Source organism: Hippocampus guttulatus, chromosome 22 (assembly GCF_054856545.1).
Source record: "Hippocampus guttulatus isolate MCC_2025c chromosome 22, RoL_Hgut_1.0, whole genome shotgun sequence".
In the NCBI taxonomy this organism is placed as follows: domain Eukaryota; kingdom Metazoa; phylum Chordata; class Actinopteri; order Syngnathiformes; family Syngnathidae; genus Hippocampus; species Hippocampus guttulatus.
Window position 1 is genome coordinate 8,641,587 of NC_141282.1, and position 24,409 is coordinate 8,665,995.

The window sequence follows — 24,409 nt, forward strand, 5'->3', positions numbered from 1 at the left end:
CCACGCATGTCTTCAGAATGCGCAGGAGAAAACCCAAGCCGGCATGGGGGCGCAGGAAGGCCGCAGCTGGAACGGGACCCTGCACCTGCGCGCGGTGCCGCCCCTTCGTTACCCCTGCGTCCCGATTGGTGGTGTGCGGGTGAAGCGTCCGGATCCACAAATAGCCGGCAGTGGGGGGAGGAGCGCGCCCACCCCCCTCAAAAAGTTTCCTCCAGCCCAAAAGAGCACAACAGTTCAAGAGAAGGAAGAGGAAAGGAAAGGTTCCAAGTGCCACGCACAACCTTTGGCTGGATGCGGTCCGCCCGTGGCCGCGAGCGCACTCGCGCTCCTTTGGAGGCCCGTCCCGCCCGAGCGAAGCCTCCCACAGCGTCGCCTCGAAAATGACGGGCCAGCGCCGGCGCCGGCGCCGCCGAGCCCTTTCCGGCCCGCTGCTGGTGCTGCTCGGCGCGGCGGGCTTCCTGTTGTACCGCCGCCTGGCCCCCGCCAACAGCGGGACCGGCCCGGCGCGCCACCGCGTCCCGAACGCCGAGCGCGACCGCCCGCTACCGCCCGACGGACGCAAGCTGAGCGCCGCCTTGCGCGGTCTCCAGGTGAGGAGGAGGGGTGCCAAATGCCTTGAAAAGTACTTGAGTGATTAGGATGACACCGATGTTGATCTTGATGCAGATCTTTAAAATGGGAGAACTTGGCGAGATGCTCTTTTTCCAAGCAACTCTAGCACATCAGGTTGTCCTCGCGTAACAAAGCGTCGAGCTTTGGAACATGAGGAATATGAGCTTCAGCGCTCGGTGGCGTTGTCGTTTTCGTTTTCGGAAAAAAAAAAGTCGCTGCCTCCAAAGTACATTTGGGGACACCTCAAGCCATCTCCGCCCTTGACCAGAGTGATCAATGCTCGCGTCAGCTTCTTTTCGTTTCGTCCCCTTCCCACCAACCCCGGGCCGAGCTCAGGGAAAACGCACGCAGTCACTTCCTTCTTGCTGTATTTTGTCCCAAGGTCGAATTCGATCGGCTCGCTTGACGGTGTTGCAGTGTGTGACAGTGTTGTTGTTGCTACAGGTCGAGTGAGCGCGCGCGCGTGTGCGTGTAAGACGGGGTCGAATTGGGTGGCGGGGTTGTGCGACGTTTCCAAAGTGCGTCGTCCCCTCCTGCCGGCAGGGGGCACCGTTTTTCTTTCCCGCTCTGATTGACGGCAGCTTGCTTCACCATCTCTGTTGTTGTTGTTTAGTTGTCTCCCGTGACGGGCGGCGAGCAGCCCGGGCAGCAGAGGGCCGCGCTGGTGATCGGTCGCCGGGACACCAGCGACGGCGAGGTGCAGCTGTACCAGCGAGTTCCGACCCGGCTTCGCTTCCACGTGCAGACGCGAGCCGGCACGGTAACGCGCCTTTCCTTCCGCCCTTGAAATCGTCACCTGCCTGGCCTGGGGGAGGGAAACGGAGGAGATCCGCCTCTCTTTCAAACGGCCGGGCCGGGCCCGCTCAAACTTGCTGAAAGTTTGGAGTGGGCCGGTGTCCAACCTCGGGCCCGGGGGTCGCCGCGGGGCGCGCCCGCACAGTGCACAGTGCAAACGGAGCCTTCTCGTGACTCGATTTGAGGCCCGGGGTTGACGCGACACGCTAAATTTCACCGGCGGCCGAAGCCCGCGTTGAAAAGGCTCCGCCCGGCGTACGCGTGCGGAGGGATCTGTGCGTCGCTCGAGTCCTGACGCTGCTGCGATGAGCATCGCTTTTGTCAAGCCATTTCGGATCGCCGGTGTGAATTTGCAACGCCGTCGGAATCGCGACCCGTCGACGAGTTCTTTCTGGCTTCTTGCCGCCCTCCTTTTCTGGCTCACGCGCCCACACGTGACCGCGTCTGTCCCCGCAAAGCATCCGTTCAACTCATTTGCGCGCTCATAAACGGCAACTGAAACGCAGACCTTTGCGACCGGGGGCCATCCGCCAAACGGCAACAACAAGGCAGCGCTTTGCCGCGTGCGCGCGTCGTCCCGGAAACGGCTGCCAGACGTGCAAGCGCTCCGGACGTTCCTCGATTGCTTCCGCATGTTCCCCCACCTTCGGTGTGGGCTCCTTTGTTTGGACAAGCCGCCGACTTCCTGTTTTGGCTCACCGCAACTTTGAGAAAGTTGCGCAAGAAGAGAGCAAATGCTTTTGTTGCCAAGCGGGACGCTTTCACGTGGGCCCAAAGTCTTGTTTTCGCTGTTCCCCGGTTGCTTTGGCTCTTCGGAAGCGCCGGAAAAGTGTGCCTCGAAGGCAGGCTAGCAAAAGCTTTTGTCCGATGGGTGACTCGCGATCTGTCGCCACGCTTGCAGGCCCGCGGACCCCGCTGGTGCGCCCGAGCTCGCCGCACGCAAGTTGTGTGAGGACGGCCGAGGCGGCCTTCTCGCGCCACAGGGTGAGCTCGCCCAACGCGCCGTCGCAGCCCAGCCCGCGTCACTGCCAAAAACGTGTGCGTGTGTCTCAGGTCAATCTGCTGCCCGGCCCGACGGAGGCGCCGTCTGCCGTGCTGACTGCAGGTGACTTTTTCAAAGGAAAAGCCCATCAGACTCTTGGGCATTTTTGGCCGCATGAGGCCACGCGAGCGCACGTGCTTTCAATGGTCACACGAAGCCCGTGGAAATTCGCCACAACGGAGGCGCCTTTGAAGGCGTCGAAGCGGCCGGCCGGCCGCTTTGCAAATTGCCTTTTTAAGATGGGGAAGCCACGTGCGCTCCAGCGGCGCCCCACCAAACGAAAGAAAAATGCCGTCTTCACAGCACGCAGCCATAGGTTGACTTTTGGATTCCGGCATGTGTTCGGTAAGTCAAAGTTTTTCCTTGACAGAAGGATTCGCCGCGGGGCCAACGGCGGCCGCTCTGCACCTCGACGGCCACTCGCGACGGACAGGTGCGTGCTCGCGAGACGGCGCGCGCCCGCCCCGTCCGTCGGATGATGTCGGTGTGCCGTCAATTGACAGCGGAGAACCTCCCGGCGCCGGCCCGGTCTCCGCGCTGAGCCTTTTCGTGTTGGTGACATCGCTGAGGCCGCTGAGCTGCTTTGTGCACGGCGTCGGCGTGGCGACGGACCATCGGGGGTCCAGAGCCGCACAGGTGCGCGCTTGCCGCGCCGCCCCGCCCCCTGTCGCTCACTGCCCTCACGCGCCCGCAGATCAGCCACTTCCTGCCCGCCCATGCCGTGGAGCGGGCCAAGGGGCTCACCGGTCACGCCCTGGCGGCCGCCGCGTCCGCAAACGAGAAGGCGGCGAACCGCGGCGCGTGATGATCGACGGGCATCCCGCGCGCGTGTGTCTGAATGATGTGTGCGCGTGTCTTTCAGGTGTGTGTTATGTTACCAGCTGCTAACTTTCACCCTGACCTTCGGCGGCACCGTCAAGCCGCTCGTCGCGCAGGTATGGCGTGAAACGGGAAGTCGCCTTTGCTTTTGCCCCCAATACCAGATGCTCTTACTTTGAAAAGATGAAGAAACATCCAACGGGGGGCAGCGTTTGCTTTGATTGGTCTGCCCCTTGGCTCAGGCGTGTTGTGTGTTTTGTGCGCGTTCAGGTGGAAGGAGGCTTGTTTCTCGGGGCTCTGAGTGACGAGCGGTTTGAAAGACGGGTGACTCGCGACATCATCCTAGAGGACACGCCGGACTTCCTGCTGTCGTCGGAGGCGGCCGACGACGACGCTCAGGTGAGGTCACGTGACGCGCGCATGCGGCGCGTCGACCCGAGATGGATGGCGAGCTTCTCCCCGCCCTTTGTCGGCGGGACGCCTTTGAGGAGACGAGCGGGGTCCGCTTGTCGGAGGACGGCTTCCGGCTTCTGCGAAACTTTCATCGCCACATGATGGCGCCGTCATCCTTTCAGCTGGTAACGGCACACGGCCACATGCGCACGCGTTCGTCCGTTGATGAGGAAGTTGCTGCGTGCGTGTGCGAACGCGCCACGTTGCAGGTGTGCCCCAGCGCGTCCCGGTCCTGTGGTTCCGCCTCTCGTCTTTCCCAAGTCCTCCCGGCCGTTGTCCGGCATTCCAAAAACGGCAGGTGAATCTCGCTTGCGGGCTCCCGTCATCTCTTGCCTTCTCACATCTGGCGTGTGTGCGCGAGCGCCGCAGGGGCGAGCCATCAGACGAGGCGGCAGCCAATCGGCCAACGGGTGAGACTTGGACCGCGAGGCGCGGCGCGGCGCGGCGAGGCGAGGCGCGCTCTGCCATTGGCCGGCTCTCTTTTGCCCAGGTCGGTGCGCGGAGCCCCGCCTGCGGCAGATTTACTTTGCCCCGCCCCCGCCCCTGGCGCTGCGTCCCGCCTTCAGCCCCCACGTGACCGAGTACCGCGCCGACGTGACCTTTGACACGCTCGTCCTTCGCGTGCGGGCCGAGACCCTCAGCGAAGCGTGCCGTGCGCAGCCCAGGTAAGGGTGCAGGCGGCCACTGTCACGGGGGGGGGGGGGGGGGGGGGCTCGCCGACCTTTCGGAAGGCCCCATACATGCTGCGGAAAGTGCAAACTCTCCGGGGCCCAAATTCCTCCTTGGCCAGCGATTGCCGTCACACCCGAGGCACGCCGGAAACGACGCGTGGGCGCTCGGGTGTCTCCCCCCCCCCCCCCCCCCTCGGTGCGGACAGGGTGTCGGCCGTTCCCGTGGCCCTGGGCCCGGGTCGCCCGGGCATCCTGGTGACGGACGCCGTCCCGGACCCCCCCGCCGGCGCCTCGGCCGTCTACACTGTCCACCTGCGGCGAGAGGCCCCGCCCAGCCTCCCCGTCTTTGGAGATCACATGACCTGCGCTTTCCTGCAAGTGAGTGAAACGCGATTTGATTGATTGATTTGATTCACGTTTTTGCTCGTCGCGGACGGGGGGCGCCAGAGGGAGACAATTTGAAATCGCGCCGCGCGCGTCCGCCCGAGAGGGCGAGCGGGCGCGCTTGTCGACAGGCAGCGGCCGCGTGCGGGTGTGCGCGCCGACTGAGCCGAGGCGCTTCCAAGAAAATGCGCCTTTGAAGGGCCGGGCCGAGCCGGGGTACGAACAAGAAAATCCCTGTTAAGTTTTCTTGTGTCACTTTGTTGCGATGTGCGGCGCCGAGGCGCGGAATGTGTCGCCGCCGTGCGAGAGGCCGACAAGAAAGAAGAAGGGCGGGCCGCCGCGTCGGCTTCAGCGCGGCGCGCGAGGCGGCGGCCGCCTCTCAAGTCCATCCAGACGCGGCGGCGGCTCCCAGGCCCGCCGTTTATTTGACCTTTGACCCCCCCCCCCCCCCCCCCCCCCGTGCGTCAATCCACAACGAGCGATGAAGACTGCGGTGGCGGCGCGGCTTTCCTCCTTCCTTCCATCCTGTGACGGCAAGCTGTGAGGAACGAGCAGGAAGTGTCTTGAGTTGGCTGTCAAGCCTGTGACGTGTTGGCAATTGGCCAGACCGCTGCGCGATTGCGCCGCAGCCTTCATCTTGTCTTGATTCCCCCCCCCCCCCCCCCCAAAAAAAGAAGAAGCAGCATGTGATCGACAGCTGCAAAGTTTCTTCTCTTGCTCGCTGTGTCGCAGGACTGCACGCTGGTGGTGGACCCGGGTCTTCCTTGCGGCCTGGAGCCCTGGCCCCGGTTGGCGGACGGGCTCCCGGCCTGCCCGTCGGGACACGCCCCAGGTGCCGCCCGCCGCCCGCCGCCTTTGGCGCGCTCGGCGCGGGCACCGACGTGGCTTTGTGCGCGAGGTTGAAGTTCGCTGGCTGGTGCCGTGCCTGAGCTGCTCCGACAACAGGACTTGCGATTGGCGGGAGGCGGCCTGGCAACCGGACGGCTGCCGTCACCCGGCGGCGGACGCCGCCCGGCTGCGGGAATGCATGGCGGGCAGGAAGGTGAGCTTCATTTTCCTCCGCCGCCTTCCCCGCTCATCGCTCGCTTTTGGCTTTCCTCCGCCGGCGGCGTCCTCAGGTGTTGTTTCTGGGCGACTCCACCAACCGCGGCATGATGTACTTTTTGACGGAGCCAGGTCAAGGACAAACGACGGCCGCTTGAAGATGGGAGCCACCGAGCTCGTTTCTTGACGCCGTCAAGGTGGAGGTGGCGCCGGCCTCGGAGCAGCGGCAGTGCCGGACGGCGCCGCGGTCCTATCACGTGAGAGGACCCGTCAACCAGATCTACTCGGAGATCCTGCTCGGCCGCCTGTGCCCGGCGGCCTCGCCGCGCGCCCGACGGTGACCGAGACCGCGCCGACCCGTCCGCGGCGCTTCTGGATCGTCTCCGCCGAGCGGCTGGCATCGGCCGCAACCTTGACTTTCTTTCCCTCGCCCTCATCGACAAAGTGGACCCGTCGTCGGTCTGTCCGGACCTTTTCTTCTTGGGAGGGCCGCCCGCGGAAAGCCATCCGTTTCTTTGGAGACGGCTTTGCGTGGAAGGTGGGGCGACGACTTTGGCGGCTGTGGCCGGGATCGATGTCGGGGCGGCTCCCTCCGCTAGATCCGCCCCCGCCCCGAGCGGATCCCGCCCTTTCGCAAGCGCCGCCGACTTGGCCATCCATCCGTCCGTTCTGGGAGGGTTGTGGGTGGGGCCGCCCCCCCCCCCCATTTGCCGTCCGTTATCCGTGGCTGGAGGGCGCTCTTGTATTGGTTGTGCGCTCGCCGCTCCATGAAGAAACATCTGCCAAACGTTTGTCTTCTGTCTGTCTGTTGGCCGTGTCTCCTCTCCTCCCGCGTTGCGTTTGGCTCTCGTTTTGTTTTTGAACTACCTCGTCTTTTTGGAATCCGCCCTTTTGAACGGAACGGTGCCAGTGCGCGTTTTTTGGGGGGGGGCGGGCTTTTGACCCCGCCCATTCCGCGCGCGTCACGCGGCCGCTGATTGTGCGTCCAATTAGCGGGGGGCTGTGACGTCACCGTCGGGCTCCGACGAGGGACGTGGCGCGGCGGCTCTCCCCAGTCGACTTCGGAACCCCCCTCGGCGGCGCGCTCATGAGGACGGACGGCGGCTATGGAGTCCACCCCGAACACGGTCCCGGTACCGGCCGACGCGTGTGCACGCTGACGGTGCTGCTGTGCGTGTGCCCGTTGTGCTGCCAGGCCAGCTGGATGTGAGTGCCCTTCCCAACTCTGCTTTGCGGGCGACCGACGGGGGGGGGGCCGGGTGCACGGGTGTAGTCAGTCGAATGCTCGCTCGCGGACGCACGTGCGGCTCGTTATTCCGAGAAGGCGCGGGCCTCGCCAGGTGACTTGGGGCCCTTGCTCGACGGCCGAATCGGAGGGAGCGACAAGTGCATTTCTTTCTCTCCGTCGAGCGGGAATTGCATTCACCGCATCGACGTCAAGTTTGAAAGAACCCCCTCCCTCGCAAAAGAGAAGCGCCCTCGTCGGTGCTCTGATGGCGTTTTGTGTGTTTTGCGGCGGAGGCTTTTGGGCGCCGACGGGCCGGACCATCGATGGTCCCGGGACGGCGGCTGCCGCTCGCTCCCCCTGAGCGCCCGGCAGCGCGAGGTGTGCCGCAAGCGGAGCTTCCTGGCGCCCAGCATCGTGGACGCCGCCCGGCTGGCCCTCGGCGAGTGCCAGAACCAGTTCCGGCACGAGAGGTGGAACTGCTCCGCCGGCCGCGACCCGGTCCTCTTTGGACAGCAGCTGACCAGCGGTAAGATTGGATTGGCGCAGGTATGTTGGCTATTCACAAATTCAGTCTTTGGCTGTCCGATTGGGGAGGGGGGGGGGGGCATGATGGCAGCGCTCGAGCGCCAAGGCGGTCGGTGGTATCCGCTGTTTAAAAACAAAAACAAAATTGCAATCGGTCGATGCGTTTGGTCAGCCGTCACTGTGTTGCGCCGCCCCCTAGTGGGCGAGTTGAGCCAGAAGAATTGAGGCCGCCGCCCCTCTGCTCCGCCAGGGGGCGCCGAGCAATCGGCTGTCGTCAAAGGCGTTTGATTTGGAAAAGTGCCGTTTCCTTCCTGCCTTTGAAGGAACCAAAGAGACGGCGTTTGTGTACGCGGTGATGGCGGCCGGCCTGGTGCACGCCGTCACGCGCTTCTGTAGCCGCGGCAACGTGAGCGAGTGCGGCTGCGACGCCCGCCTCCAGGGCCCGGCGGAGGCCTGGCACTGGGGCGGCTGCTCGGACCACGTCCAGTACGGGACCTGGTTCAGCCGGCGCTTCCTGGCGCACGCCGCCGCCAACGCCTCGGCCGGGACGCGTGCGCACGCCCTCCTGCGGATGAGCCGGCACAACAGCGAAGCCGGCAGGCAGGTCCGAAACGCACTCCTCCTCCTCCTCTTCCTTCTTCTCCTTCTCCTGGACAGTTCCTCTCGAGTCCCCGGCGACTGCTTTGGACCCGTTCCTTGATGAGCTCGGAGCGGTTGGCGCCAGTTGCCGGGGAGACGGTGGAACGCCCGGCGCAGCCCCGCTTTTTCCCCGCCCGCTTTCCTTCATCCACTTTCTTGGCCCTCGTCTTCGGTCTTTCCATCCGGGCTTTTCTCTCTCTCCTCTTCGTTTGTCTTCGGTCACCTCGTTGTCATCGGCTTGCGTCCCGCAGGCGGTGGTGACCACCATGTCGACGGACTGCCGCTGCCACGGCGTTTCGGGCTCGTGCGCCGTGAAGACGTGCTGGCGGACGATGGCGCCCTTCGGCCGCGTGGGCGCCTACTTGAAGGAGCGCTACGAGGGCGGCGTGCGCCTCAAGAGGAAGGAGCCCCGGGCGCCCGACAAGCACCGGCTGGTCTTTGTCAGCAAGTCGCCCAACTACTGCCTGGAGGACCGGCGCGGCGGCGTGCTGGGCACCAGGGGGCGCCGCTGCAACCGCACCTCCGGGGGGCCCGACGGATGCAAGCTGCTGTGCTGCGGCCGCGGCTACGACACGCGCGTGGAGCGCCACGTGCACCGATGCGCCTGCAAGTTCGTTTGGTGCTGCTACGTCCGATGTCGCCGATGCGAGAGCATGAGCGACGCGCACGCCTGCAAGTGAAACGCCGCCGCCGACTCGGACTGCTTTGCCTGTCAGCCTTTTGCCAATAAATCCCCGCTCCATCCCCCAAAAAAAGGCCTTTTCTATTCTCTTCGGGCACCTCGACAATCCAACGGTTTCCAATCAGGCGTGCGATCGATATATATTTTAACTTCAAATTGTCCAAGTCCTCCAATTTTAGCCCCCCAACTGTAAATGAAAACACACAGATCATCTTTGGGGACATGGACCAACAGTTTTTGTCGATTTTCTGACAGACGTTTTGAACCAAACCCGGAACGGAATCATTTTTTTAAGGGGGGGGGGGGGGGCGCTGACTATTCTGTCCCGTTTTCAACAAAGTGATCCAAATTGTTGTTCGCATCGGATTCATCATTATTTCATGATTGACAATGCAAAGTTTGGTGCCTGAATTTCATGGGAAATAAGAATCGTCCTGCGCGCGTGCATGAGCGATGACGGGCCAGGATGGCGGAGGAAAGGCCAACGAGTGACTTGAATTCACGATCCGGGATGTCCTGCGGTAACCCGGACGCGCGCGTATTCTGGCTGACGCCAACGTAGAGACGCGAGGTGCGGAATCCTCTCGGGTCAGTGCCTTTCGGGAGTCGCGGCAGCTTTTCGCTGCGAGAGTTGAAAATCAACGTCAACGCTTTGATATACAGGAAACTTGCCAGCGTGTCGGCAGCTGTTGCGACGGGATCAAAAAGGTTGAGAGGACGCGAGGGGCGGCGAGGACGTCGCCGTGCGGACGGCGCGCCCGCTGCTCAGCTTCCGGACGAGGACGCGACGCCGCGGTCCGCATCCGAACAGGTCGGAGGTCGAATGGCTTTTGGTGGCGGTTTTGATTGAGGCCCAGCGGCCCGCTCGAATGACCGACTGCCCGTGCGTGCGCCCTTTTTTCTTTTTTATCGCATTCGAACGTTTGTCATGTGTGTGCATTGAAAGTATTTGGGTGTCCTAAGCCCATCGTGGAATCGTCCATATCAAGTGGGAAAGGTTCACCAAAAGGTGTTTTTCGTGATTTCTTCCTCCATTTTTAATGGTCATCAAATTTTGCGTCGCTCCACCAGACGAATACTCCCAAGATTTTCAGCTCGGATGGCTAGATTTACATAAATGCGTGCATGGACTCCACAGCGAAGCCACCGACGGCCATTTTACGTTGCCGCACTTGAAGGCGTTGATTTCTCGCTGGCGTTTTCGCATTCTTTTTCGATCTCTGCGGTGGTTTCAGGCCCCGATCTTCTTTTTGTGCACAATAATTTTTGACTCTCTGAGGTCTTTTTTTTTTTATCTTTGCTCCACATGTTGTTCCCGCCGGCCGGCCACTTCACCGCTCGACTGTCATCCAACTTGTCACTTTAAAAAAAGAAAATTGAATATGCTTTGTCTACTCTGTCAAAGAAATAAAGCTAGACGACAAAGAACACTTTGACTCTCGACTTCATTCTTCAAGGCATCACAAAATAAAAAAAACTTCAAACCCCCGCCGTCGCCTCAAAAAAGAAAAAAATACTTTGGGGGTGGGGCGTAATGCGGAAGTGGGTGGGGAAAGGCTGGAAACATGCCCCAGTATTGGCTGATGGCTCTTAGATGGCTGGAGCGACAAGGATAAAAGGCTGCGATTGGTTTTTCTCGAGCGGGCGCGGCTATGCGAATTGAGCATCGCCGTGATTGGCGGGCTCCTAATCAGGCCGAGTTTGGAGGCGGTCGCGGCAGCAGGTAGTTGTTCGAAAGCGGCTTCTTCCGGCAACAGTGGCGCCGGAGTCGCCGCGAGGGACGCGAGCCTTCAGAGCCGGACGCGCGGCAAGGTTCCGGGCGCTCGCGGTCCCGCGGAGACAAACGGCAGTTGGAAGCTTCCACTTGGGGACTCTCCGCTCAAGACCTGAAACGCGGACACCTTTGGCAACGCACATGACGACGAGGGGGAGAAGAAGAAGAAGCACTTCTTCGGTGGTAAGAACGCGAGCCTTTCGCGTGCCGCTCTGAGTTTCGGTGTCAGGTTCTCCAACTGGGTCCCGCGCGACTTCTGTCCAGGACGTCCTCGCCGGCTCGTCGGCACCGCACGGATGAATGGGAGGAGCACCTCGAGGTCATCCATCTGCTGCCGGGAAGCCCAAATCCTTCTCTGCGGCGCTCACGCTGGTCGATGACAAGTCGGACAGGAGGAAGTCGAGGTGAGGCCGCCGCCCCCCTCCCCCCATTTTTTCCAAATATTATTCATTGGTTGAACGGTCAGCGCCAGCACTACTCAAGCCAAAGGCGTAGAATTGAGATGAAATCCAAGCAACGTGGACCTTGGGCTCAGGCTCCAAATTCCTCCGGTCGTTTGACTACCTTTCCTTCTTTGGCGCTTTGACTTTCCCCGACGTGTGCGCTAACCCTTCCCCTTGCGCCACTTGAAGGGACCGCGTGCGTGGCAAGCGCACGACTTGGCGGGCCCGTGTGGGGACGGGACATGCTGCGGGTGTGGTGACGAATACCGAAGAGGTGTGTGGGAATGCCTTACACGATGCGCGCGGGTGTCCACGGAAAGATACACGAGCAACGTGTGCTATATATACAGATGTGTGTGTGTGTGTGTGTGTGTGTGTGTGCGCACGTTGGAAGGTCGCCCAACGTGGTCCTCCAGGACAATGAGGAGGCGCCGGCGGTTCTGGCGGCGCGCGGGGCCCTCGCAGCATCTCCGCTTCGAAGCCGGCCGATGAGGAGGCGTCGCAAGCGGACGCGGCGGTGAGTGCGCGCAGCGCCCGACATTCCGCCGCGGCGCCCGTGTTTCAAATATTACCCGCTTGTCGAACCAGAGTCGGCGAAAGGGGGCGGGGGGAGTCATCTTGATGGGCGACGTCACTCAGTCGAACACGGTCGCGGGACGCGGCGCCTTTCAAATCGAACCCGCTCCTCCTTTCGATGCGGGAGATGGATTTTGAATCGGCACCTCGGTCAGCCAAAAGTTGCACAGGTGCAGCGTACGCCGTCGCGGCTTTTCTATATGGAGGGCGTAAGAGCCCAAACCGAGGAGGCAGCGGGCGGAAGCAAAGAGGACAGCAAGGCGCTCGGGTTAAGGCAAAACGGCCTTTAATGCTTTGGATCGGCGCCGCCTCAGGCGTCCGTCACCTCGCCGATCCACGAGTGGTAATCGGCCACCTTGGAGAAGATGGCCGGCTTGCCGGGGTCGCACCGACGACTGCCCCACGTCAGCAACCCGAACAGGAAGTAGGTGCCGTGCTTCTGGCAGAACAGCGGCGCTCCGGAGTCGCCCTGCGCGAGAGCGGCGGCGAGCGTTGAGCCGCCGGGCCACGCTCGTCAACGTCGGGCCGACGGACGGGAGGCGGTACCGTACCGCGCAGGCGGCGCCGGCGACCGGGTGGGCGCACACGTGGCCTTCGTCCACTCGGCCCCGCCCCCACTCGGCCCGGCACTTGGCGCGCTCCACCAGCGGAACCCCGGCGTGGTGCAGACGCTCGGCGTTGAGGCCGGCTAGCGAGAGCGGCGGGCCGTGCGCGTCGTCGTCCGGTCCCCGAGACGGACGGACGGACGGACGGACGGAGGCAGAGCGGGCGGCATTTGATTGCAAGGCGGCCACAGTCAAAACAACCAGAGGAAAACGCGTGTCCCATCTCCTCCCCCCGTTTGAGGACCCCAAATCAGACCTTACCGGTGGCCGACGTGGCCCCCCAGCCGGCGCTGATGCATCTCCAGCCGTCATCCAGCTCCTCGTCCTCTTCGGCCACGCAAAGCGGCGTCACGCCGGCGCCTGCCGACGAGACGGACGCGTCAGGGCCGCGGTCGGACGTCACGTGACCCCCCCCGAGCGAGGACGTCGGGCCCACCGAGTCTGGCGGGAACGGCGAGGCGGAGCAGCGAGAGGTCGTTTTTGGGAGGGAAGCCGTCTTCCTGGGGCGGGTCGAAGACCCGGTCCACGGGGACGGTCTGGGACAGAGACAGGCCCAGGTCGTGCCCCCCCAAGACGGCCACGTCCTCTCCCGCGCTGCACGCAAGCAAAGCGGCGACGCTGGGGGAGGGGGAAAAAAAACGAGGGGCGAGCGGTTGCGGCCAGCTTACCTGACGGCGCAGTGTCGCGCCGCCAGCACCCAGCGGCGGCGGATCAGAACCGCGCTGCAGTAATGGACGCCGTTGGCCTGGAGGCTGACCTGCCAGGGCCACGCCCCCGGACACGCCTCCGTCAGGTTCTCCGCTCTCGCCGGGCCGGCCGGCGGCACCCGCAGGCCGGCCGGGCCCGGGAGGTTCCGACAGACGGCCTCTCGCCGCCGGCCGCACAGTCGCTCTGCGGGCGCGGCGGCGTCAGAGCGCGTCGACTCGGGCCGAGCGGCGGCGGCGAACGGCGGCCCGTCGGCGTACCTTCGCTGGGCTTGACCTCGTAGGCCACGTCCTGGTTTTCTGAAAGGCAGCGGAGCGGACGAGCGTCGGGACCGACGACGGAGCCGCCGGCCAAATTCTTACCGATGACGTCTGCGATCCACCCGGCGTGTTCCTGGAGTTTGGTGTAGACGCCGGGTTTCCTGGCCCGACCGCATCCCACGCCCCAGCTCACCACGCCCGCCAGGCCGTAGCGCCCGCCGTCGTAACAGGACAGGGGACCGCCAGAGTCGCCCTGAAAGAGGCGCGGGCGCGCGTCAACGCTCGGGCGCTCGCCCGCGCGCGTGCGAGCGAGCGGGTCACCTGGCACGCATCGACTCCGCCCGCTTCCTGTCCCGCGCAGAACATGCGCGTTCGGATCCTGCTCTTGTAGTAGCTCTGGCAGAGGTCCAAGGTCATCACGGTCACGTTGACCTCCTGAAGTCGGGTCGCACGGGGCCCGTCTGTCGCGGGGGGGAATCCCGACGTGAGTCGCGGCAGCGGCGCCGACGGAACTGGAGCGGAGCCGCACTCACTCTCCCGGGTGGCCCCCCAGCCGGTGACGGTGCACTTCTCCCGCGTGGGCAACGGCGCCATCCACACCCGGATGGGTCGCACGAAGCGGTCGAAGGCGAGCGCTCTCTCCAGCCTCAGCAGAGCCACGTCGAATTCTTTGCTCCCGGAGCGGTAGCGGTGATGGCTCACGATCGCCGACACGTCCGCCACCTGAGCCGCGTCGGCAAGCTTGTAGAAAGCGAAGGCCGCCGCCGCCGCCGCGATATGCGGGAGAGCGATCGGAAGCACCTGCTGTCCTTCCTCGTCGGGGTCATCCAGGTCGTGTTTTCCCGCCAGGACCGTCCAGAAAGAGGCTTTGTTGTACCTGCGGCGACACAAGAGCTCAAAAGCGGCGGCGGCGTCGCCGAGCGCGGCCGAACGGCACCTTTTGAAGCAGTGCGCCGCCGAGACCACCCAGAGCGGCGCCAGGACGGCGCCCCCGCACGCCGGCATGGTGGCGAAGCGCAGCGACACCTGCCACGGCCACGAGTGCGCCCACGCCTCCTGACCGCCGATGATGCGCGTGGCCGCTTTCTGATGCGCCGCAAACGAGCGCACCCCCGCCAGTTCTGAGGACACGCCGGGCCAAAGTCAGGAACCTCTTGAAGTTTCCGAGCCGAACGACGGCGCCTCGTGCGGCGGGACCTTGACTTACGAGTTTAGCCCCCACCCGCCCCTCCCCGTTCAAATTGTATCGCTCTGTTGACTTTGGTCCATTTGCTTTCAGAGCGTCACATCCGAGGCCCACCCCACCTACTCGCGGTTGGTCCAGCGAACCCCAAAAGCGGCGAATGAGCGGCAAAACCGGTAAGTCAAAGTGCCGCGAGAGGCGTCCGAAGCGGTACCGTAGCGTCCCGCGAAATTCCCCGAGTGGCGCTGGCCTCGGCGTGCTCCTCGGGTCACGTTTCCCGCGTCCGCTGTCAACCACAGGGAGAAAGCGCGCACTCAGAGCGGCCGCACTCTGACCGCAAAGCGTTTCTCACCACAAACGACGCGGAGTCCGGCCAGCAGAAGGAGCGCGAGCAGCGGCGGCGGCGGCATGGTGAAGCTCAAACGTGCGCTGCGGTGCGGCCACTTAACGGAGACCTGCCGAACCAGCCGACTTAAATGGGCGGAGGGCGCTGTGACGTCATCCTGCCATCGCCGAAAGGCCGCCCCGGCGCAGTGACGGCGACGCGCAGCGCGGGAGCGTCCCACGCGCGCGACGGCTCCGTGAACGCACCTCGCTTGCCTCGGTCGCGTTCGAGCGGGCTGGAGAGCGACTGCGGACGAAGCGCCCCTTTTTTCGCCGCCTTGCGTTCTTCCTCCTCCTCGTCGTCGTCGTCGTCGTCGTCGTCGTCGTCTCGCCCCCGCGGGCGTTGCGGCGGGCGGGAGAGGCGTGTCGCTTCGGCTCCTTTCGGGCCTCGTCACCTTTTTCGGCAGCGAACGTCGGCGGCGGCCGGTGACGTCACGCCGAATGGACCCCGATCGGACCGGAACCGGAACCGGAGCCGAGGAAAAGCGGTCGTCGTCGCCAGCACGATGGAAGATTCGACGTGAGACAGGCCGCCGCTACCGGTACGTGCACTTCACCGAGTGAGCGCGCCGACTCGCCCGTTGATTGATTGATCGAATTGAATTGGCGCGACGCGATTGGCGTCCTGAAAGCGACGGCATGTGGATTATGCCACGCCAATGAATCCAATGACGGGCCGCCCCACAGGTGCGCCTCAGATTTTGGCAGTCCAGGGAAGCCCGACGTGTCGGCGGCGGCGGCGGCATTGGGACGCGGGACGACGAGCGGCCCGCTGCATCAATGTGGGAATCTCCGAATTTGCAGTTTGCCGTGAAAGCCGCAAGCTGAAGGGACGCGGAGAAAGCTGAAAACTCCCCACGCCCAACAATCGCTCTCGCTTTTCAGGTACGACTGATGTGCACTGCATTCCAATCGACGGGTCTCCTCTTTGCCGCGTTTAAATGCAAGCGTGCGACGCCAACAAAAACGCGAAGGAGGCCGCCAGCGATATTCCGTCTTCATCCTATTTGTGATTCCAGTATTTGACGGAGCCAAACGGATTCATCGGCCATCTGCTGAGAAATGAATCGACTGACTTCCATTTTTGGTCCTCAATGCGAACAATCAAGACTTGAATTGACGGGCCGAACGCTCGCCGGCTTTGCGACGTCCTTTCGTGTTTGTTTCACTTTGCAACGGAGACGAAAATTGTCGCTCAATTTTATTGAGTCCATTGATTGATTTGTGTGTGGGGGGGGGGGGGGCGGGAGATAAGTGTGTCGTTTTGGGAGGAAGGCTGACGCGGAAGCGACCCGCAGGCCAGCGTCCGCGGATGAGCGCCGCCATCCGGAGCTCACGGAGACGCGCGGCCGGTACGTGAGCCAAACGCGAGCGAGTGCTTTTGCGCTTCAGGTCCCGCCGACCGGATCGGGGCCCAAAGACGCAGCCGCTCATCCCGGAGCGGGATGGAGCCCCCGACCCCCGAGCGCGGCTTCGCCGTCTTCTTGCTGCGCAACGTGATGCTGCTTTCCGTGACGACGGCCGCTCGGCCCGTCGCAGGTACGCCGCGGCTCCGCTTTGTACCTGCGGGAGCAAATTGCCATGCCGCCGCCTTCCCCTTCGCTTGCGCAAAATGTTTTGGCTCCGTTGGCGTCGTCATCTCGGGGTGGCGACGCGAGAGCTCAGCGCTCGCTAACGTGACGTCTTCTGGCGCCAGGTGAGGCGGACCGGAACGGAGCCACGCGGCCTTCGACTCGGTCGCGGCCCCTCCCGCTCGAGTCCGGGCGCGGCGGCGGCCCGGCGCGGGATTCCGGCGCTCAAGGCATCCACCTGCTCCTCCAACCGCCGGCCCTCCTTTCCCCCAGCCTGACCCCGCCGCTCGCCACCCGCAAGGGGGCGGCGAGCCCGGCCCCCCTGTCGCCGCGGGAGCAGAGCGAGTCCCTGGAGGAGGCCTGGCCTTCGGGAGATTACCTGGAGACGCTGTCCTTTGTGCTGCCCGACGGCGAGGACCTGGCCCCGGCCACGCCTCTTCCCAGCCACGCCTACGACGACGGCGGCGGCCATCGGCACCCCACCCCGCCGCTCCACTCGCGCGTGCTCTTTTCGCCCTCGTCAACCGCCCGCGGCGGGGCCCCCCCGCCCACCCGGCCGGACGTCTTCCCCGCCTGGGACGACGACGACTACGAGCCCGAGGACTTGACGCCGCTGCGGCCGACGGAGCTTCTGCTGCCCGACATGAACAGTTTGGAATACTACACCAAGCTTCTGGCGAAGGAGCGGGCGAGGGAGGATGCCCCCGGCCCCCCGGGCGAGCGGGAGGCTCACCTCCCCCGACCGGTCGTCCCGCCCACGTCACTCCACAAGCAGGCGTCGCCGAGCTCCGCCTCCACTCCGCCGCCGCCCCCCGCCGGCGCGTCGGAGGCGCCGACTGCCGGGGAAGCGAAAGACGCGTCGGCTCCTCGTTCCGCCGCCGCGAGCCTTCCGCCGCCGAGACCCCCCCCCACCCGTCCGGCAAGACCGGAGGACGCCGCCCCGAGGACGGCCGTCGGCCTCACCCGAGCGCCTCCGGCGCCCACCCCCGGGGCGGGCCGGCCCCCCGCCGGCAGACGGTACCGGTGCGACCTCGCCAAGCCCGAGCTGTACCTGGTCAGAGTAGGTGCGGCCTCGGCCGCTCGCGCGACCTCGGCGCCGCTCCGGCCGCTCGCTGACTGCCGTGCGCTCTGCCCGCAGGCGGCGCCGGAGGCTCGGCGGCCGGCTTCGCTCGGGTCCGGGAGCTTTTGAGGAGAGAGTTCAACCGCTCCGTGGAGCTTCAGGTACAAAACGCCCGACCGTCGGAGGCCTTCTCCCAATTTCCGCCAATGAGCATTTTGCCGCGTGCGTCCTTTGTCAGTTCACGAGGACGGCGTCCGGTTTGGCCTTCCGCGCGGTCTCGGGCCCGTGGATCTACACGGCCATCTCCGTCCTCAACGCCCTCCGCCGACCGCGGGGGCCGCTTCCCGCCGCGTCCGCCCTCCACGCCGCTCCGGACGTCAGGTACCGGGTGCACACGGTGCTGCTGTTCGTTCCCGCCCACGTCGACGTCCGAGTCTGCGACTTCGGCGAGCGCGTGGAGAGCGGCCTCGCCGCGGCGTACGGCCAGAGCCGCCGCCGCTCTTCGGAGACGGGCGCCGTCGGCGTGCAGGTGAGTCCCGGGACTCGGCTCGGCTCGGCTCGGGCGGGTGACCCGACTCGGCTCGGGCCGGCTGCGAGTCGCCCAATTTCGGCCTCCCGCGTGGCAGAGCTCACCCGACCAAAGAGGTGAGCTCCGGCTTGAAAATTGCTCGCCGATGACTCCGCGCGAGGAGCGCCTTTGGCATTTGGAGGAACCTTTTCCACTTTTGCCCAAAGTGCCGAGCAAGAGAGCATTGAGCGGCGGCCGCCGCCGCCGCCGTCTCGTCACCCCACCGACCAAAAGCTTGCCGCCACGTTTCGGAAGCCGGCGTCGGACTCGCGCGACTCCCTCCCGGCCGCGCTCGGCGGGCCTCTTCTTCCGCCCAGCTGCTGAACGTTACGCTGGGCGAGGCGAGGCTGCCGGCGGCGCAGAAGCTCCCCGTCGACATCGTGTTTGCGGTGCGCGACGGGCGAGGAGGCTACCTGCCGGGATTCGAGGTCAGCCGGCACCTGAGGAAGCTCAGCCTGGTGGAGTTCAGCTTCTACGTGGGCTTTCCCGCCCTGCAGATCGCCGAACGTAGGACGCGCGCAATATCACGCGGGGCGGGGCGGGGCGGGGCGGGGCTCTCTGCCGGCAGCGGAGGATAACCTCAGCCGCTTGGGGCTCTCTTTCAGCGCTTCATTACCCCGAGCTCAACACCTCCCATCACCTGAGGTTCACTTGGGTCCGCACGGGTGAGCAAAAAATGGTTTTTTTCTTCAGGCGGGGGTCCATCTCGGCTCATTCGAGTCACTGCGGACACTTTCAGTCTTGCTGGGTGTTCCGAGTCAGATCTTCTCGGAGCAAAGTTTGAAAGCTCGTCTGGAGCGCCGCCTGGCCTCGCTGCTGGAGGAAGGACTGGCGGCGTCCGGCGGCAGGCGCCGGAGGAGGGCCACCGCCGCCGCCGACAGCAGTCTGCAGGTGGTGCGGGTGGCCCGCTTGGCCGGGCCGGAGCGCCCCCTGGAGGTTTTATATTTTGCGGAGGGCCCGGGAGGCACGCGGGTACCGGCCGAGGTGACGGCGCAAACCCTGAACGGCTTGGACCTCCAGAGAGCCGCCATCGTCCTGGGACATCGAGTCCGCCGACCGCTGGCCCAACGTGAGTCGCGCCCGGGAGACGAGACCGAGTTTTTGGTTTTCTCTCTCTTGTCAATCTTCTGCCGAGCGGCCACGAGAGGAAGGGGGAAAAAGCCGCGCTTTCATCTCTTCTTTGTGCCGTCCCCAGCGGTGGAGACGGCGTCGGTGCCGCCGGCCGAGACCCAAAGCGGCGGCGTTTGGCTCATCGTGGGCGTGATCGTGCCGGTCTTCCTGGCCCTCTTCATCATGGTCCTGCTCTACTGGAAGCTGTGCGGCTCGGAGAAGTTGGAGTTTCAGCCCGATGCCATCAACGCCGTCCAGCAGAGGCAGAAGGTACGAAATGGACCCGGGCCGACTTGCCGACGTCCCCCCCCCCCGCCGACGCGCCTCCTCGTCTCTCAGCTTCAGGCTTCCAGCGTGAAAGGCTTCGACTTTGCCAAGCTTCACCTGGGCCAGCGCAGCAAAGACGACGTGGTGGTGATCCAGGAAGCGGGGCCGCCGCCGGCGCCCGCTAAAGAAGCCCCGCCCTCTGACGGCGGGGACCTCAACACCCCCAAATCCAAAGGCTCGTCCAGCAAAACCGCCAGAGCCGCGCGGCGCCACGGCAGGTCGGTCGAACGTCGGACTCGCGCCACCTCGACGACCTCGTCGTCCGCCTTGGCTTTCGATCGGCCGGCCCGTCCCTCCCGAGGGACGCCTTCTCGCGCCGCTTGATAAAACGAGCGTCGCCGGACGACCGGGTCGAGCGGCCCGGTCGTCCGGCGACGCTCCTTCTCGAGTGCGCCTCTCGGGACCGAAGCGGTAACGCGGCGCGTCTCAACAGGACCAGCCAATCGGAGGCCGACTCGTCGGGGAGCGACCGATCGAGCGGCAGAGAGTCGGCGGAGGAGAGCGCTCGACCTGCGGCCGCGCCCGTGGAGGCCAAGCGGCAAAGGAAGCTGCCCAAAAATGGTGAGAGGCCCGTGACTCTTTTTTTTTTTTTTTTTTTTTTTTTTTCATCGAGCAATGGATTGGGGGGATTTTTTTCATGTCATTTGAAAAAAACAAAACAAGCATGGCGACGGAAGCGCTTTCAAAGGCTCGCCTTGACTTTCTTTGAGGACTTTGCCGTCTGAGCCCGGACCTTCCGTCTTCCTCTCGCAGCTCCGCCGGGCGGAGATGAGCTCACGACATCGTCTTCCATCTTTGACCACGTCGACCGTCTGTCCCGCGGCTCGTCGGACGGCGCGCGGCGGCCGGCCGGCAAAGTTCAGCTCATCGCCACGCGGCCGCGGGCCGGCACGCCGCCGCGGCCCGGCCCGTCCCTCTCGCGGGAAGTCGGCACCGAGGTCGGCCCCGTCGCCGCCGAGTAGCTTGACGTGGAGAAAAAGGGGAAGACGGAATGAGGCCGCGCGGACGCGGCGCGGACGGGTCGAGCGAGCGCGGCGACGGTCGGCCGCCGGAAGGCGGCGGTAATTGCCCCGGCTCTCCCCCAGGTGGAGCTGCGCCACAAGTCGGAGATGGAACCGCGTGGGAATAAAGTGCGGCAGCGCGCCAAGAGGCGGGGGCAGTGCGAGTTCCCGTCCATGGACGATATCATGGACGCCTTCGGCGACGGGCCGGTCCGGACCGAAGCGGCTCGCCGTCTCTCCGGCTCGGCCCGCGACCGCGCCCGCCACGCCGACTGCGTCCCGCGGGCCGACGCCTCGTCCCCGCCGACGCCCGCCGACCAGCGCCGCGGGTAACCTAACCCCGTCTCGCGTCCCTTTCCGTTCAACGCTCGCCGTCGTTTCTCCGGGGGCCCTCGGACGCGACTGAACGGTCGCAGCCGTTTCCGCGGCTTCAACGGGATACAACAAACGCGGCGTTTGCGCATCCTTCCGGTCGTGCCGTGAATGCCGTGAAGCGAAATGACGCAATGTCTTCACGATTTAATTTTGGGGGGGGCGGGAAGCGCAAGTTTTTGTCAGGCGCGCACCCCGATCCCTCCCGGTGACCCAAATGGGACGGCCCGAGATCAGCGTCGCTCGGCGCCGTGCGCTTCGTCTCGTCCACCCAGAGGGAGGCGCTCCCCCGGGGGGCGACGGACCGCGGCCGGACCCGGAAGTCTCCCCGACACGGACCGGGACCGCCTGCTGTTGGACCGCGGCGCCACCTACAGGAAGTACCCGGGACTCCAAAACGTGGCCTACACGGTGAGAAAGGGACGGCGAGCAAAGGCAGCTTCCTCTTTGTGGCGCCCGTCATACTTCAGTCAGCGACTCGCTCGCGTTTCCTCTTTGTCAGTCGGACCCGGACCTGGCGGCGGAGCCCCGCAGCCCGTCCCCCGCCGACGAGGTGTTTGACGGCGAGGCGGCCGCGGCCCCGCCCCCGTACGTGCCGCCGCAGCCCTCCATCGAGGAGGCCCGGCAGCAGATGCGCCGCCTCCTGGACGACGCCTTCGCTCTGGTGTCCCCGTCCTCACAAGGCCTGAGCCCGGCTCTCCTGGGGAGGCGGTGGGGCTCCTACCCGGCGGGGCCCTTCTCGGCCGTGAGTCCGCCGCCCCGCCGCTCGCCCTCTCCACCTCGCGCCTCTCTCTCGTTCCTCTTGTCGCCGCAGAGATACGCCGAGCTGGCGCTCGCTCCAGGCCGTCCGCAGAGGTGACGCTCCAGCCCGTCCCTCCCCCGCTGCTGTCGCTGCAGTTTCTGAGCAGGCTATTTTATTTTATTTTTTTCTGCGGTCGCTCGCAGACAGAGCTCGGGAGGCGGCGTTTCCAGCGGCAAGGAGCTGCAGGATCATTTGTACTCCGGCAGGGGGCAGTACAAACACTTGCCTTCCACCTCCAGGCCCAGACCTGTTGGGGGCAGCGCAGGTACTGCGTTTTGGTTCCGTTTTTGTTTTTGGAGGGCGGGGGGCTGTGGCATTCGAAAATTAGCCCTCCTCTCAACTGTTTTTGGTCGAGAGGCGAAACCACCCAAAACCTTAAACTCATCGTTGTCTCCGTCCGTCCTATTCTTCCTCCCACTTCTCCAGCTGTTAAGCAGTCAGCCAATGGAAGCAGGATCCTGATCAGGAACTGCGAATGAGAGCTGGCGCTTGGATGATATGCATCGACTAATCGGCTTTTCCTTGGGGGGGGGGGGGCGGGGAGCGCCGGAGCCTCCCCCGGCTTTCTTGGGGCGGGAGGCCGGGTCGGGGTACGCCCTCAAGCGCTTGCCAGCCAATGGCGACAACGCTTGGCGCTCCCAAAGCTGAGCTTGGGCCCGCGTCATCAATGTTGAGGAAATGAGCAAATGTTGAATTGGGACCGGACTGGCCATTGTTCCGAATGTCCATTTGTGGCGCTGACCTGAAAATAGTACCATCTTCCTCCAACGTGATTTTCAAGACAAAAACAAAGCCATCGTGAGACTGACCAGGGGGGCCGTCACCTGGCGGGCGCGGCCTTGCGAACAAGACGTGAAGATGTCGCCTTCTCGGAACACTTCTTTTCAGTTGCTTCTCGAGGGGACGCGGGTCGGCGCGAGTGCAAAAAGAGGCCGAGATGGTTTCGGCCAATTGTTTCGGTTGCGTTGGACAGAAGTTGGCGGGGGGCGAGGATGCAAGGGATGGGGGGACTTTGAGCTGCGTGTTTTGTGTTCAGCGGGCGTGCAGCTCCAGCGCCTGACCCAGGTGGGCCTGTCCAGCCAGATGGGGGCCTTCCCCGGCGTGGGGCGCAGCGCCTCGGGACCCACCGGCTCCTCCTGGAGCGAGCGACGTTCGGACCGGGACGCGTCCTCGCCCGCGGCCGGCGGGGAGAGCGTGAGCGTCGTCGCCGTCGATTGGCCGCTCGCCCGGTTAAGGCCCGTCACGCGCTTTCAGCTTTGTTGTGTGTGTGTGTGTTGTCGCGACAGGCGCTATCCTTCCCCGAGTTCTCGTCCTCGCCGCTCTTCCAATTGCCCAGCTCTTCGCCGCGGGACCCGTCGGCGCCGCCTCTCCCCCTCGCCTCCCCGACTCCCGACTACCCGCCGGCGGACGCCCCGCCCTCCGCCCGCAGCTCGGCCTCGCTGATCAAGGCCATCCGAGAGGAACTTCGCCTGCTGGCGCAGAAACAGGCGGCGAGCGGCTACCCCTAGCGCGCTTCGCTTCCCCGCTCGACCGGCCGATCGGGACTCCCCGCGGCGGCCGCTCTTCCCCGATACCCCGACCGGCGACGGGCTTTCACCCGTCCGTCGTGGTCCGCGGCCGCTGGGACCGGCTTTGCTCGCCCCCGCAAATGGTTCCCCAAGTCAATCGCTCATCTTTTCAAAGGAGGAGAAAAAGTCGGACGTGGATTTCTTCATCCCGGAGATCTTGAGAGTCTTCCCACAAATTGGTCCCCCCCCCCCCCCTTCTGGCTGGCGGCTCTTCCGGGGCGGATTGCGACGCACGTCGCGACCTTGCGCGCTCCTCAAAGTGTCAATCTGCCATCGTGGATCGCAGCTATGCCTTCCGCGCTCCCGTCGGCCGGGGTGGGGGACGGAGTTGTCTGTCTGAAAACCGTCAGCGAGGCCTTGGGACTGGAGGTGCCTTCCAGTCCGCAACACTCTTCAAATAATCTCATGAGCACAATATTCAAGGAGGGCTTGCTGCTGATGAGCAGAGCTCGGAACTCCAGATGACACGTGTGTGTGTGTGTGTAGGTAGACATTTTTTTTCTTCTGTCTATCAGAGATGGGATCAAGTCTCGCTTGAGATGGAAGCCACGACTCGAGGAGCGGACACGGTGCCGAAGAAGCTCGTCCGCTCCTCGAACGTCTTTGTGTATGTAGAGGTCTGTGCTAATCGGTGCTTTCATCTGATGGCAGCTCGGGTCGGTGGAGGAAAGCGGTCCGGATCCCAAACCGCCCCCGTCCCCAAAGGTACAACAATAGCCGAAATGTCGAGTCGTGCGAAAACGCCGCCGGGCGGATATGAAGCGGCGGGAATCGCGACGGGTTCCCCTCCGCTGATTGGTCGCCGGTCGCTCTGATGTCGTGATGACTCCGCTCGCTACTAGATGTCCGTCCGTCTCCGCGATGTTTCTTGTTAGGAGGCTTTCGCTCCGTTCGCATGCCGCTAATTTATTTACGAAAGAGCGCCGCAGAAAATAATGTCAGACGTTGATTTGCTTCCGGGGTGTATTTTTCACTGGCAAAGACCAAAAACTTTGCATCCATTTGATGTGGGAGGAAAAAAAAGATGGATCTATTGTCTGTCTGTCTGTCTGTCTGTATCCAGTATATCCTTCGGAAGTATTTGTGACCCGCCCGCGAGACCCTCCGATTGGGCCGCTCAGCTTTCGGTCAAGCTGTCACACGGTGCTACTATTGATTAAAGTTGTTGAATGAGCAAAAGGCGGCTCGCTTTCTTTTTCTTGCATC

At 64.3% G+C, this 24,409-nt stretch overlaps 4 protein-coding genes across 16 annotated transcripts; 3 read left to right on the forward strand and 1 right to left on the reverse strand.

Moving 5' to 3' along the window:
- The first annotated feature begins 223 nt into the window (after positions 1-223).
- cped1 (cadherin-like and PC-esterase domain containing 1) lies at positions 224-6,607 on the forward strand. Its single transcript, XM_086103875.1, has 16 exons — positions 224-590; positions 1,226-1,372; positions 1,849-2,391; positions 2,461-2,882; positions 2,953-3,085; positions 3,144-3,250; positions 3,312-3,384; positions 3,539-3,667; positions 3,721-3,846; positions 3,931-4,019; positions 4,091-4,131; positions 4,212-4,386; positions 4,512-4,770; positions 5,509-5,608; positions 5,682-5,818; positions 5,895-6,607. Exons 1-16 carry the CDS (start codon positions 381-383, stop codon positions 5,976-5,978), a joined length of 2,775 nt encoding a protein of 924 aa, XP_085960001.1. The 5' UTR covers positions 224-380; the 3' UTR covers positions 5,979-6,607.
- Positions 6,608-6,755: 148 nt separating this feature from the next.
- On the forward strand, positions 6,756-10,324 carry wnt16 (wingless-type MMTV integration site family, member 16). Of its 3 annotated transcripts, XM_086103901.1 has the most exons (4): positions 6,756-7,026; positions 7,342-7,574; positions 7,897-8,177; positions 8,464-10,324. In XM_086103901.1, the coding sequence occupies exons 1-4, from the start codon at positions 6,908-6,910 to the stop codon at positions 8,890-8,892; spliced, it is 1,062 nt and encodes a 353-aa protein (XP_085960027.1). In that variant the 5' UTR covers positions 6,756-6,907; the 3' UTR covers positions 8,893-10,324. The 3 variants fall into 3 exon arrangements, with proteins under 3 accessions (XP_085960027.1, XP_085960029.1, XP_085960028.1); XM_086103903.1 differs by lacking the exon at positions 7,897-8,177 and having other exon boundaries at positions 8,231-10,324; XM_086103902.1 differs by lacking the exon at positions 6,756-7,026.
- A 1,632-nt stretch (positions 10,325-11,956) lies between these two features.
- ovch1 (ovochymase 1) lies at positions 11,957-15,167 on the reverse strand. Of its 9 annotated transcripts, XM_086103592.1 has the most exons (13): positions 14,793-14,928; positions 14,655-14,726; positions 14,195-14,378; positions 14,059-14,134; positions 13,791-13,980; positions 13,579-13,718; positions 13,360-13,510; positions 13,258-13,296; positions 12,961-13,183; positions 12,729-12,886; positions 12,554-12,652; positions 12,239-12,375; positions 11,957-12,156 (listed from the first exon to the last, which is right to left on the reverse strand). In XM_086103592.1, exons 1-13 carry the CDS (start codon positions 14,848-14,850, stop codon positions 11,998-12,000), a joined length of 1,686 nt encoding a protein of 561 aa, XP_085959718.1. In that variant the 5' UTR covers positions 14,851-14,928; the 3' UTR covers positions 11,957-11,997. The 9 variants fall into 9 exon arrangements, with proteins under 9 accessions (XP_085959718.1, XP_085959717.1, XP_085959709.1 ...); XM_086103591.1 differs by having other exon boundaries at positions 13,791-14,134; XM_086103583.1 differs by adding an exon at positions 15,032-15,167 and having other exon boundaries at positions 13,258-13,510; positions 13,791-14,378; positions 14,793-14,895.
- Positions 15,168-15,218: 51 nt separating this feature from the next.
- LOC147186521 (UPF0606 protein KIAA1549) lies at positions 15,219-24,382 on the forward strand. Of its 3 annotated transcripts, XM_086103579.1 has the most exons (20): positions 15,219-15,366; positions 15,512-15,709; positions 16,217-16,363; positions 16,521-17,459; positions 17,534-17,616; positions 17,694-17,984; positions 18,341-18,530; positions 18,629-18,688; positions 18,763-19,092; positions 19,219-19,403; positions 19,473-19,678; positions 19,894-20,021; positions 20,214-20,398; positions 20,546-20,790; positions 21,109-21,244; positions 21,336-21,578; positions 21,648-21,688; positions 21,779-21,900; positions 22,672-22,829; positions 22,922-24,382. In XM_086103579.1, the coding sequence occupies exons 3-20, from the start codon at positions 16,270-16,272 to the stop codon at positions 23,141-23,143; spliced, it is 3,858 nt and encodes a 1,285-aa protein (XP_085959705.1). In that variant the 5' UTR covers positions 15,219-15,366; positions 15,512-15,709; positions 16,217-16,269; the 3' UTR covers positions 23,144-24,382. The 3 variants fall into 3 exon arrangements, with proteins under 3 accessions (XP_085959705.1, XP_085959704.1, XP_085959707.1); XM_086103578.1 differs by having other exon boundaries at positions 21,336-21,688; XM_086103581.1 differs by lacking the exons at positions 22,672-22,829; positions 22,922-24,382 and adding an exon at positions 22,062-22,490 and having other exon boundaries at positions 21,336-21,688.
- Positions 24,383-24,409: the final 27 nt, after the last annotated feature.